We start from the raw sequence: 13,205 nt of genomic DNA on the forward strand, positions 1-13,205 counted from the left end.
TTTCCAGCACATTTTATGCATGTGTTCGTGTTAGGGCTGCTGAGTTACACAAGATGCAACTTTAGTTTCACGGTCACAGCTGAATGTTTCCAAAGCGCAAATAGCACTGAAACCTTGGCAGACCAACTTGTAGTATTTAAATGTTAAAACTGATCCATAATGGGGAAGTTTGTGGTGGCATCTTTATTTGCTGAACGACGATCTAAGCGCTACCCGTCATTTTTACGCCTACATTTCGAAACACAAGTGTTACATAATAACACTTTTGACGCCAATTCACAAAAAATTGCAGGAGTGCCCAGTATAATATTTCAGAAGAAACTGTTATATCTTAAAACAATGCATTTTATTGCTACACACATGCAACTTCATAACTGCGAATTCCTAAATAGTTAAACCCTTATTTATTTTATTCCATTTGTCTTCACGTCTCATAACTAAGGTTTTGTCACGTCGCTTTGACCTCAGGCTGAAGTGTAGTAAATACCACTGATTATCCGTTTCATCATGGCACCTTTTTTTGTAGGTGGGATATTTTTAGTAGCAATTTAACAATTTGTCCTCGGGGGCTGTTGCAGTCAAGCAGGAAAATTGAGGAAGCAAAAGGATTAGAGTTTCTCAGAACCCATTGTGATGGCTGCTCGTGTTCTCACTAAAAACAGGAAGATGGAGAACATAACCCCAGTTCTAAAGTCCTTACACTGGCTCCCTGTAGCTCAGAGAATATACTTTAAAATACTTCTGTTAGTTTATAAATCACTGAATGGCTCAGCACCAAAATATATTACAGACCTGTTGCTGTATCAACCCTCCAGACCACTTAGATCTTCTGGTTCTGGTCTACCCTGCATACCCAGAACCAAATATGGAGAAGCAGCTTTTAGTTCACATGCTCCACAAATCTGGAACGGACTTCCAGAAAACTGCAAATCAGCCGAAACACTGAGTTCCTTTTAAATCAAGACTGAAAACCCACCTGTGTAGAGTCGCTTTCGGCCAATAATAACAGGAACACTGACAATCGTTTGATGTGTTTTGAGGTTTAATGTTTGTTCTGGTCTCACAACCAGTTTCACTGTTTCAGTGTGTTTATGATGTTTTTTTATGTTTTCATGATGTAAAGCACTTCGAACCACCTTGCTTTTCAGATGTGCTACACAAATAAACTTCACTAGACTATAGGGCTGGTAGGTTAATACTACAGTCATTACATCCTCCCAACCAATCACAACACAGACCCAGGAATCAAGCTCCGACCCCTTCAGAGTTAAGAGAGCACGAGTTTTTAAATTTTTAAAAACCTGCAGTTTGGGTAAAAAGTTGGTTGAATAAAGGGTTGAGTTTCAATTCTGTATTTCTTTGTGTTCTGTATCTAAAAATAGGTCACTAAGCAACAGCATAAAATGGCCAGGTCTGCACTTTTTGATAATTATCAATATTGGTCAATATGACTTCTATTTTATCGATATGCTATTTTTACTAGATCGTCCAGCCCCACTAGACTGTGTCCAAAACTTTTGTGGGGTGTTGCTGCACTGCATTGGTCCTTATCTATCAACATTGTTGTAGCTTGTGGTGAATCAACCACCTGCTGAGCCATCAGAGCTGCCTTGGGCCTAATTCTTACATCTTTATCCGCTTTTCTGTCCAGTCAGCCGCAAAGCATATATGACGTCAATATCGTCATCTGTATCCGCCCATTACAATTTGCCAGGTGTCCCTGCATTCACCTGCACGCTGCCCAAATGTTCATTACAGCGTTGGTTATGCATGCCGACAGGGACAATAATACTTCTTATCAGAGAGTGGCTTTAAATCCATAGCAGAAAAAGAAAACAACGGATTAGATCACCAGCAGGACAAAAACAACAATGAACCTTATTTTAACAAAGTACGGTGCTGCTCTTTCCGTTTTTAGATGATTTACCTCTTAAGACAACAAGGATGCAAAAAACTGCATCGATATTCTGGTTAGAAATCACTACTTTGTTTGTTTTTTTTTTGTTCTTTTCTTCTCTTCTCAGTAGACAGTGTTTAAACAACAACGTCATCGCCCCTTTAAGAGGCTGTAGCGAGATCGGTATGTCTCTAAGTAGAACGCAGTTGTTCAGCTGAGTTATAAATGCTAAGGTTTTCATTATCTCATATCATAATGTGTCGTCAACCACAGACATATGCCTTGTTTCCGTAGACCCACACTTCTCGTTGCGTGGGGCAGCATACTGTCAGTATACTGTTGTAAAAGAAAATTGGTTCGAAAGTTAGCACAGGTGAAACTAAGACATAGACTTAGACTTAGACAACTTTATTTGTCATTTTGTATGCACAGAGTGCGTACAGAACGAAATTTCGTTGCATACCGCTTTGTAAATTGCAGTAAAAGTTAGATTACAGTTTTAGGTGCAGCAGAGATTTAAAAGTAAACATAGATTTAAAATACACTATAAAAACAATTGTAATGTAAACGATGCAGGAGAAGGTCACAGTATACAAAGCATTGAATGTGCAGAATTGGGTTGTGCAAGGGCATTTGTGCAAGGATGCTTTTAAGGACTAAGAGTTCGGTAGCATTTATAATGCTAGATGGAGATGCAATGATGCAAGAGCAGGAATAATGAAACCTGCCTCTTTATAACCGCTTAAAGACCAACTTAAGACCTAAAATGTACCAAGTACCACGTGGCTGCCATCGATTTCCTTATTTAAAATAAAGCGCCCACTGACATGTGTCTCCAAACTGGAAAGCTAACAAAATTATTTTGTTTGCCAACTAGAATGACAAATACAGAAATAAAGCCCCACCCTGACTTTTTTTTTTATGCATGTAATTAGGATATAATCAGCGTGACATTAACGTTTCCATCAACCCATAAAATCGTTCTATTTCCTTTTTGATGACTTTCAAAAGTCATGCAGGGTTACTTACCCTGCATGAAATTATAAATATTGGAGACTTGAGAAAAGTTTCACTGAAGAAGCTAAACTGTGGTTGGTTTCTTTCCGTGTTTCTCACTTCCCTCAGCTGGTTAGACGTATTTTTACAGCCTTCTTCATATGAGTGCACACACCATCGTTGAGGGACTTCCACCTGAAACTGTTGCACCAATGAGCATGGGACAGGATTTCGAGCCTCTCTCTTCAGCACATGCCATTTTCGCCGCGTTCCAGTAAATCTCCTTCCAGCTGAACCCGATGGTTCCCAGATTTAATGGCGCACACCTGCAAGGTTCTTCGGGACGTAGTTGTTTGACTAATCTCGTTTTTATTTTGTGGGTATAAACAAAAGTAAGCGAGTCATTCTGGTTGACCTGTTTTTATTAAACTGGCGGAGCAGCCAGGAGTTTTATTTACTCGTCTGATTTAATCTAAGGGATCTTGCCTTCCAGCGTTTTCCATTTCACTTTGTTTAAACCGTCTGTTTTCATTGTCGCACCGCTCCCTGCTACAGGATAACAACAAACACGTTGACGGCTCTGATAGTACAAGGGCTGAGGGTGCCGATCTCCAGCGTCACATCTCATAATTTTTTAACATATTTCAAGTTTTGGTAAACAAATTTTCTTGATTCTTTTTTTTTTTTTGCTGAGTTTCTTCATACCTGGAGGGAGATGGGAGAAAAGGGCTGTCTGTAGATGTGTACTCACGCTGTTCTCCATGCTGCCTAATCCCCATATCAAATTGTTTCCTGCACTCCACAGGAAGTTGCCTGCTGAAGGCCCCATCACCACAGCCTCTGCTAGGGCTTCTGGGAATGTGGGGGTGGTACCACTGGATGGGGGGGGCTGTGTTGGAGGTTAGATTGGGGTTGTGGGGCTGTTGGACAGCTGTGGAGATGCAAAGCCACCACATCGGTTATGCTCAAACATTCGCCCTAAGTTTTAAGACCGTTTTTAATGCATATACAGTGCTGTAAAAGGCATTTCCTGCCTTACAGAGTTCTTCTGTTTTGCTTTTATTTCCACATTTAAGTCTTTCACACTCTCAAAAAAAACTCTAATATCAGGGAGATGGCCAGATGTTTTTATTTATTTATTGTGGAGTAAAAGTACCTACCTAACTACCCTCTAAAACTTAGAACTGCTTGTGCCACCCTTGACCCCCGCTGCCAATAAACATTTGTAATAACTGATGGTGTCTCTTTTTATGCCGCTGTGTAGGGATTTTGACTTGCTCTTATTCACAGAATGGATTTTAATCAGTCACAAGGGAGATGAAGCAGCCTAGCAGTCCCAAACCATGACACTACCACCACAGCACGGCTGTTAGGAGGATGTGCTTTATCTGAACTTTATTCAGATTAATGCTTGTTGTGATGGAAAAACAAGCCTTTCAAAAAGTACCAAATTCGTCTTACTAGACCACAGAATATTTCCCCCAAAACTCTTAGAGATCATCAGGGTGTTTTCCAGCAAATATGACTATGTGTGTTCCTTCTCTTCAGCAGTGGTTATAACCTTGGAGATCTCCCATGGATGGAGTTTTTGCCCCGGGTTGTTTTTGTCAGCGTTGAATCGTGAATAGTGGCCTTAAATGAGTCACGTTAGGCCTGTGGGGCTTCAGATGTTGTTCTGGGTTCTTTTGTGACCTCCTGGATGAGTTGTTGGGGGGGGGGGGCTCCCAGCGTGATTTTTGGTGTGCCTGCCACTACTGGGAAGGTTCATCACTGTTCCATGAGTTCTCCATCTGTAAACAATGGCTGGAGCCCCAAGGCCTTAGAAATAGCTTTGTAACCCTTCCCAGACTGATGGGTGTCCGTGACTTTGTATGTCATTGTTTCTTTATTTGTTTTTTTGGACATGATGCAATACTTTGTGAGATCTTGTAACCCTATTTGATGTTGTCAGACAGGTTCTGTTCAAGTCATTTATTGATTCTACAGGTCGGGTAACAGGCCTAGGTGTAGCAAGTTAACCCAAACGACTGTGGTGAATCATTGTTGATTCATGATTCTAAAAATAGGCTTGACTTATGTATGTATGTATGTTAGGGCTGGAATTAATCGATTTAATCGATTAATTCGAATTTACAATTCTTTAAGATTTCAATTTTGGAAAATCTGGATTTTATTTTGCCAATACACTCATTGGGTTTCCATGAAGAGAACAGCATGTGATGCTGAATATATGTTTAGGCAAAATTATTGTCAAAATATTGTTAAGTGGAAACTTTTTTTTACCATAATATGAGGTACTTCATTTACTTATTTACTTTTTTTTAACTTAGTTTGAAGTTCACAAGTGCAGTGAAGCCTGTTCTTAGTTCAGTGTGTAATACCACTAGCAGCAAATGTTTTGTTATATTTTCATTGTTTATAATGGCACGGCTACCATCTTGTTTTGCATGTTTCACAGCTTGTTTTTAGTTGCACTTTGAATCCAGGTCAACTCCCTGACGAAATGCTTGACATAAAAAGCAAGTTTTTAAAATAATTTCTTTAATTTCTTTTTATGAAACAAAAAGGAGGAAAAAAAATCTATTAATTAATAAATCTGAGATTAATTTTTTGATGTATGTATGTATGTATGTATGTATTATTTTTTGCACTTTAGACAACTCTCACATATACTATTTAGAATATTATGTGGGAAGGTTTGTTTAAAACAAACCTACACTTTTAAATACTGATTTTCACCTTATTAGCAATGTAACTATATACCTTTTGAAATAATCCACTCGGCTTGTTGGGTAATGTGCTTAAATGTTATTATTTCTGTCTGTCTCGTTATCAGTATGTTTTGTAAGGAAACAATCATAAATTAATTTATCTTAAAATAACATTAATGGCTCCCCTTAAGTGGTCCTGACAGCAAAAACAGCAATTTAAGGTACTTAGCTGATTTTCCACATTAACAAGCAGTCTCCGAAAGGGATATTGGACATTAACCTTGATTTCTGTTTGGATACAATGTTCAAGCAGACTCTGTAACAAGCAGCGTTCAGTTTAAAGGTCAGGCATTTTGTGCTGTTAAGGGTTGAAACTGGGGCTTGGTGAAGTACCTTTTTCCTGCTGTAAACCCCTTACACTGAAAGGAACAGGAAATTACACTTATTTTTTTTTTTTAAATGAGAACTGCTTACAGTAGGGTGACAATATTGAGGAAACACCTTTTTGCCATTTCTGTCAGAAAATAAAAATGACCATAGAGCAGATGAGGGTTGGGAAAAAAAAGACATGACTAGAAAATGAGGAGCTCTTCCTTTTTGCTTTGCTCCGTTTTCAGCAACATAGATTGATGCAGAGCTCCTGCTGAAGCCCTAGTCAGCCTGATCATTTCCCGCTCTATTCTGCACTTCACGCTCTTGAAAAAGACACCAGGAATTGAGTCACTGAGCCCCAAGAAAGGTGGAGTCTTTCAGTTTTAGTGTTTTGCAAACTATCTGTTTTACTTCGCAAAGCCGCTTGTTTCCGCCTGAAACTCTTTTGTTCGAGTCATTTAGGTTTTACCTTCTTTAAATTTAGCTTTAGCCAGTTTAGTCAGAGCCGTTCGAAGTTTTTAAGCACTCTATTTGTGACTCAGGTTTGCATTTCTAGAGGCCTCTTCTCAGTAAATTAGTTTACTAGCGCAGGCTAAATTGATATTATGGCATTGTAACAGTAGCAAACCACGGTCAAGACATTCTGCTTCGACATGCAGACTGTGAACGCCAAACCACAAGCTCCCCTCCTGGAGTGTTTCTATACATACTGTCTGCATCCAGTTTGAGCTGTCTGGGTGTCTCTGCTATGCAGCAGGGCTCATAAACAACCCAAAATAAGAGATGCCGTCATGTTTCTGGGTTTATTTTAATGCATTTAAGTATAACCAGCAGTTCCCTCCTGCATCAGGCAACCAGGCGTAGCGATACCGTATGACCTGAAATGACCAAGTCCTAAATCTCTCCGTTCTGCTTCCGTGTCATGCCTTTTTATCAATTTCCTCAGATGAAGGAACATTTCTCAGCTTTAGAAGTTTTACCGTCCCAATGTAAGCACTGGTTAGGACGACCGCTACATTGGAGTCCTCGTCCGCAAAAATAAGAGACCAAAATGTCCGCGCGTCTTTGAGAATCTGTGTCACAGAGCTTGAAATCTTTGTCAGATCGGCTCAAAGTTATCTGAAATTAAGGAAATGACTGCAGCAGTAAGATGAGTCGTCGCAGATAAGGCTATATTGGGATTTATTGATTACTACCGCCTTCCGTGTGGAGGAACCGTCTGCACTTATCAGATCGATAATGACATAAATCAGCTGATGAAGGCTTGGGTGACTGGAGGCCAATAACCCTTGGAGGCAGGGTCCAATTTATTAGTCTCATCAGTAATCCCGGGTGGGGGAGGGGGAGGACAGGAAGTCTTGAACCTCACATTTTTGCCCAGGAAATGGAGAAACTAAACAGCTTATTAGATAAATAAACGAGGAGAGATAAAAACCGCTCGGCAGTCTAAGAGACTGAAAAGTGGCCTTGGCCTTAGATAACAGGGATCCTATGCAGTCTTGCCAAGTATGGAGTTTATACTATTAATTTATAGATATAAATCTGAAGTTCTGTAAATAAAAAGCTTTCTTCATTATTAATATTTAGATGAGGACCCTTTTGTCTGTAGTTTTTGTCCAACTCATTGATCAGTTTTGGTAATAACAGATAAACATTCACTCAGTCAAAAACCAGAAAAGGGCCATGCCACTTCCTTTTTCTTTTTTTTCTTTTTTTTTTTTTTTTTACCTCTGAAATTAACTGGACTCAAGTTCCTTGAACTAGGTTCAGCTGAGATGCCAAACAAAGCATAGAAAGGTTATATGAAGGATTTGTATTTTTTAACTTATGATAATCGAGTTACATTTTTCCTACATATTGTAGATTTTAACTGTCTCAGTTTTTCCCAGATACCAAAAAACAACAAAAAAACAATAAAATGGTAATTTGCCAAACTAACAAATTGAAAGCCAGCTCCATTACAGTGTTGTTTCATGATTTATGAAAGAAACTGATGATAAAACCCAACTCGGCAAATATTTTGTCCTTCGGTTTTCATAATGACATAAAAACTGCATGTAAAATCTGGGATTAAAAAAAAAAGAAGAAGAAAATTCATACAAGTTTGGCCTTGCAGCGTACGACCAGGTGCTAAAGAAGGGACCGTATATAAAAATGTAGCTGTGGTAGCTGCTTGACGGACAGAACCTCAGCAAAGGAAAGAGCAGCCATTCATCTGATTTACAGATGTTTTTGATGTTTATGCTTTTAACTATCTAAGAAGTGACCTCTTGAACCCTTTCCCTTCCCCTGACCGGCGCGAGCTGGCCGGCCGGGAGTCAGCCCGGCGTCGCCCTGTCACGTTTATTTTCAGTCGCCTGTTTGACTCGCCAGCCAAAGTGATAAAAGAGACTGGAGCTGTCCGTGGCGGCTTCGCTGTGCATAAGTGTGCGTCTGCATGTTTGCGTGCTGTGGGGCGGGGCGGGCGGGGAGACACTAGAGGGTGGATATTTGTGGCACTTCTTCCAGTCCCCCCTGTCTGACCTTCTCCACCTAAGAGCATATGGGGGCTGGCGAGTTGGCATAGCGTCGCGTGGTGATTGGAAGTTGGAAGCCGTGACCAGCAGTGTGTCTCTGAGCCAGTTACAGTAGCCGGTCCAATTTTAGGGGAAGACTTGGGCTGAGAGGGACCCCGGGGTTATTTACATTTTCTTCCTTCTCTTTTGCACAGGCACGCTGTCTCCCAGTCACCTGTAAAAATGAAGAAACCAACCAACGAGGAGAATGGCATGGGGGTGGATGAAGAACCAGACCTGATAGTAAAAGGTGAGTCTGAAACACCACCGTCGCCTCTATTCATAATCCACACATTGAGTTAAACTTATGTGGTATGTAATAAGTTAAGGTAGCATCATAATCAAATCATTTGTATCAATTTGTTACATTGATGCTAACTGAATCCATTTGCGTGTTGAGCTGATAGATAGACAAAACTACTGGAAAACTGCTGGAAGTTTTGAGGAACTCGTATCACGTATTTCCTTTTACAATTCTCAAGACAAAAAAAAACAAAAACAAAAAAAAAACAGGCGCCCTTATTTGTTGAAGAAACACCTTAATGCGCTAGGTCATGATTTTTCTTGTAGTTAACTGTGGAACGTATTTCAAGATCCAAATTGTCCAAAACGTCTCGGTGTAAGATGGGCCAGTGGCGTCACTGGTCTTGTCTTTCACGTCTAGTACTTCTGAGTAATGATCTCATGAGATATTTCTGTGCCAATGTGTTTTTTTTTTTTTTTCTTTTACCTCTGCTGAGGGGGGAGCAGTAAAATGCTGTTGCTTGGATGTGTTTGCGTTTGGAATAGAGACGGTCGCGTTGCCTAATTCTGACTGCAGTTGCCATGCATCTCTGGCTTGCCCTCCCCTCCATGCACCCTCCGTTTCTCACTGTTGGGTTTTACGTGGAGCTACATTGCCTTGTGTAAGTATGCCCACCCCTTGAACCTTTTCACATTTTGTCACCCTGCAGACGCAAACATCTTTTGATTTCATTGAGAGACTATTTCATAGACAAACACAATTTAGTACATAATTGTAAAGTGAAAGAACAATGGTACTTGCTTTTAAAAATATCTCCAAAACGTGCTGTGCGTGTGAATCCAGCCCCCATTTACTGTTATGCTTCCTAAATTTAAATCATATGCAACCAATTTGTATTCATAACTCCCCGAATTAGTAAATAGAGAATTAAACGTTTTAAAAATCTAAATTTGGGTGGAGGTTCCAGCAGAACATTGACCCTAAACGTACAGCCAGCGCTACAATTGGATGGTTTGAATTAAAGCATATTCGTGCATGAATTTAATTGAGAATCTGTACCAAGACTTTTTGTGTTTAGATTCTCCGTCTTATAGAGATGATCTTGCATCCTTTTTCCTGCCACTTTACAATGATGCACCACTTTCTGTATGCATTTTATGCAAAACTCCAGTAAAACACATTGCAGCTTGTGGTTTTAACTTGACAAAATGTGAAAAGGTTTTAGGAAGAGTTTCAATGCTTTTGCAAGGCACATTTTTTTCCCTGCCAAACTGTCATTATTTGAAATTCCAACCGTTGCACCACCAATCTTGATCAGAAATCACTAGACTGCACCGGTACGTACATCTCCACTGAGGGACACCTGAGGGTGCTTGATAATCCCTCTCATTTATCTTCTTGTGACTTTGAAGAATGCCTCCATTAGTGCATTTCTCTTCCTGCCCATGTTTGTTTCTCTTTCTTTTTTTTTTTCCCCAGCTAGACATCCTGAGGCTACATTGGGGGCAATATTGCCCCAGTATCTAAAATAGGGCACCGCCAATGCAGATATAGACTGATGGTGTGAGGATGAATTGTAAAAGCCATGGAGTGGTGACAGAAAGAGATGTTGACATTGGTTTATTGACATACCTTTGTTGATTTACGGTTAAAATTACTCCTCGCATGATGCATGGCTTCGCATGCTCCAGTAAACTGCAGCTTAGGTGTCTGGATGTGCCTGATCCTGAAAGGAGAAAATAGTTATGTGGGTTTAATTTGAACAAATCTAAAGTTCATCTTGCAGTTTACACAATTGATAGGCTGAAACTGTTAGCAGTGCAGATTTTTTTTTTTTTTTTTTTTTGTCAGATAAAACCTTGTAAAGCCTGAAGCTTTCACCTTAAAAGAGCAAAATGTTTTTTCCAAGTCTTAATCAAATGCAAACAAACTAGCACGGCTGTTTCTTTTAGCCCTTAAATGTAGTCAAATGAATGTCTTTCTCAAACTAATTTGAAAGCAGTGCATACTTTTTATTTTCATGACTGTATTTTACTGTAACATTATGCATTGTTAAGTTCAGGGAACAAAAATCCAGTATTCTGAGAGCAGCAGGAGGCTTGCAGGAAGAAAAAAAAATGAAAATACACAGAGATAGATTGTTTTCTCAATCTATGTTTGAGGGGGCAGGGCACTGAGAGGTCAGGGGTCACAAATGAAACAAATTAAGGGCGAGCCGTGGCCCCCAGGGGAACCATTAGCTGGCTGCAGAGATGGGATCCAGATGGAGGAGCCTGAGAGGGTTATACACAGGGGGTCTGGGGACTCTTCTGCTCTTTCTGTCTTTTTCCTTTCTCTACTTTTTTTTCTTATCACACCGGTTGAAGTTGCCTAAAAGCGCTACATCTGTGCGACATCCTGTCTCTGTGATGGACGCATCAGCGGAGCAGCCATGTCCTCTCCGTGCTCTTGCCCAGACAGCTTGTCTGTTTCTGCTGTTCCACATGCACCCTGTTGGCACGCCCAACCCTGCTTTAGCTCATTATTTTCATTTATCTATTTCATGCAGGATTTAAGTCAGAGCCCATCTGATGTGGTGTGAAGTATCTCCTGGATTTTTAAAAAAAAATTATTTTTACTTGAGCTATATTTGGTGCTTTAAGGCAGATTCAAGACCAACATGGAGGTATCCTCAAAGAGGAATCCGCCTTCCTCCCACCCGGTTTTCTCTTGGTTTTAGTGGGACCTTTTGTACTGGCTGGACAAGAACACTCTGGGGCGAGGGTAAAAAAAAAAACGGGGAAAGAGGGGAAACGGCGAAGATGAAAGGAAATGGGAAGAGAGCGAGTGCAGAAGGAAGAAAGATGTCGGCGGAATAAATGCTGGCTGGCAGGTGGCACGCAGCTTGCTAACCACAGAGGAAGTCGTGATGCTGATGGTGGCGTCATTAGTTTTCACGGGGCTGGGGGGCCGACAGTCTATTTCCTGATTGTTCCTTTTAAAAGTATTCCCAAGATGGAGTGCACGCGACTTTATGTGCTCTCACATAAAGTCGCCGTGTATTTGTTCCAGTACTGTTCCTAAACGGCACCTTGAAGGGCACCCACGACAGTTAGCCGTATAAACTTTGACCGCTACTCGAACTGCTACCAGAACTCTTCCTCCCTCGTCTATTTTGCCCACAGGCAGTGTTTGAATTTGGGCTCCGCTAAACTTACTTATCTGTTCTCAGATTAAATACCTATTAGGATTGATTTGCACACATAGCCTGAGGGGGGAGAAGTTGGCTGATTGGGAACAGTGGTTCTGTTTTGTCGCAAAACCCGCAGCGCTTTTGGAGCACAACAGTATTGCATTGTAGAGACAGGCCTGGCAAGCACTGAAGGCATGTCTACAAGCAAGACTGCTGTAGTCTCTTTGTCTCCCTCCCTGCTCCAGTAACACTCTCTCTTTCTCTCACACTGTCAGCTTCAAAAGTTGGAATTGTGTTGCTTACATGCAACACTCGATGTCTATGCTATTAGCTGCTTGTGGTTTTTTTCCCCTTGTACTTAGGTTCTGAAACTTTTTATATCTAAGTTATCCAAATATCGCTACACTGACAGATATTTTGAAGCAGAAGTACAGGTTCATCTTAGTAAATTGGAATACCATTGAAAAGTGAAGCACAACGCACATCAGCATTGTCAAAGGAACTCAGCCCCGATATTTTCTATCAATTCATCCGCACCGGCTGCATCTGTTCGGCGGCCTCCAGGATCTGTTCCCAAGCTTGTTATATTTATATTCACAAAAAGTGAAACTCATCTAAATTAATCACACACTGAATATCGTGGCTGTCATGATCTCTGTTGCTTAACAGCTTTTTTTCTTCCACTCAACTTTTCATTGAATTCTCTCCATGCAGCACTTTATAAACACTCCGTTTGATTAGCAGTGACCTTTTCTGGGTTACTCTTGGTTTTTCCCCTTTCTTTTCCAAGGGTGTCGTTGACTGTTTGCTTGAAAACTGCCAAGTCAGCAGTCTTTCCTTTTGATGGTGTAGGCAGTAACATAACCTTTCAATCTTAAAAATCTATACATTTAAATTTTGTTTTATTTAATCAAATCTCCTGAGAAACTGAATTTTTAAGTTTCATTAACTGTAAGCCATACTTGTCAAAAATCCTTTGAAAATCCCACAAGATATTAAATTTGAAGTGCAAAACTTGGTGATTCTTGCCTATACTGGCCACAAAATCCAATATGGCTGCCAAAGAAAAAAGTTGTACCTTTTTTAAAGATCTTTATCTCAATAATTAACACTTTTGGGCAGTAAATATGTAAATGGATTTTTTGAAAACGCAAAATGCTGAGCTATCATTTTAGTGTCATGCTTTCTCTTTGCTAACAACAGTTAGCATAGTCACGAAACACATCTGTTAGCAACAAAAACACGCCGACTAGCTTTT

The 13,205-nt window shown here is 40.3% G+C and overlaps 1 protein-coding gene across 1 annotated transcript in view; it reads left to right on the forward strand.

Annotated features, from left to right (window-relative positions):
- plekhh3 (pleckstrin homology, MyTH4 and FERM domain containing H3) overlaps positions 1 to 13,205 on the forward strand; it is a 47,734-nt gene that overhangs the window by 17,282 nt on the left and 17,247 nt on the right. The window contains exon 3 of the mRNA XM_012878749.3: positions 8,687 to 8,781. Within this exon, the coding sequence (XP_012734203.1) occupies positions 8,687 to 8,781 (95 nt within the window). The remainder of the gene's footprint in view (positions 1 to 8,686; positions 8,782 to 13,205) is intronic.

The sequence above is a fragment of the Fundulus heteroclitus genome, chromosome 16 (genome assembly GCF_011125445.2).
Source record: "Fundulus heteroclitus isolate FHET01 chromosome 16, MU-UCD_Fhet_4.1, whole genome shotgun sequence".
Taxonomy (NCBI): domain Eukaryota; kingdom Metazoa; phylum Chordata; class Actinopteri; order Cyprinodontiformes; family Fundulidae; genus Fundulus; species Fundulus heteroclitus.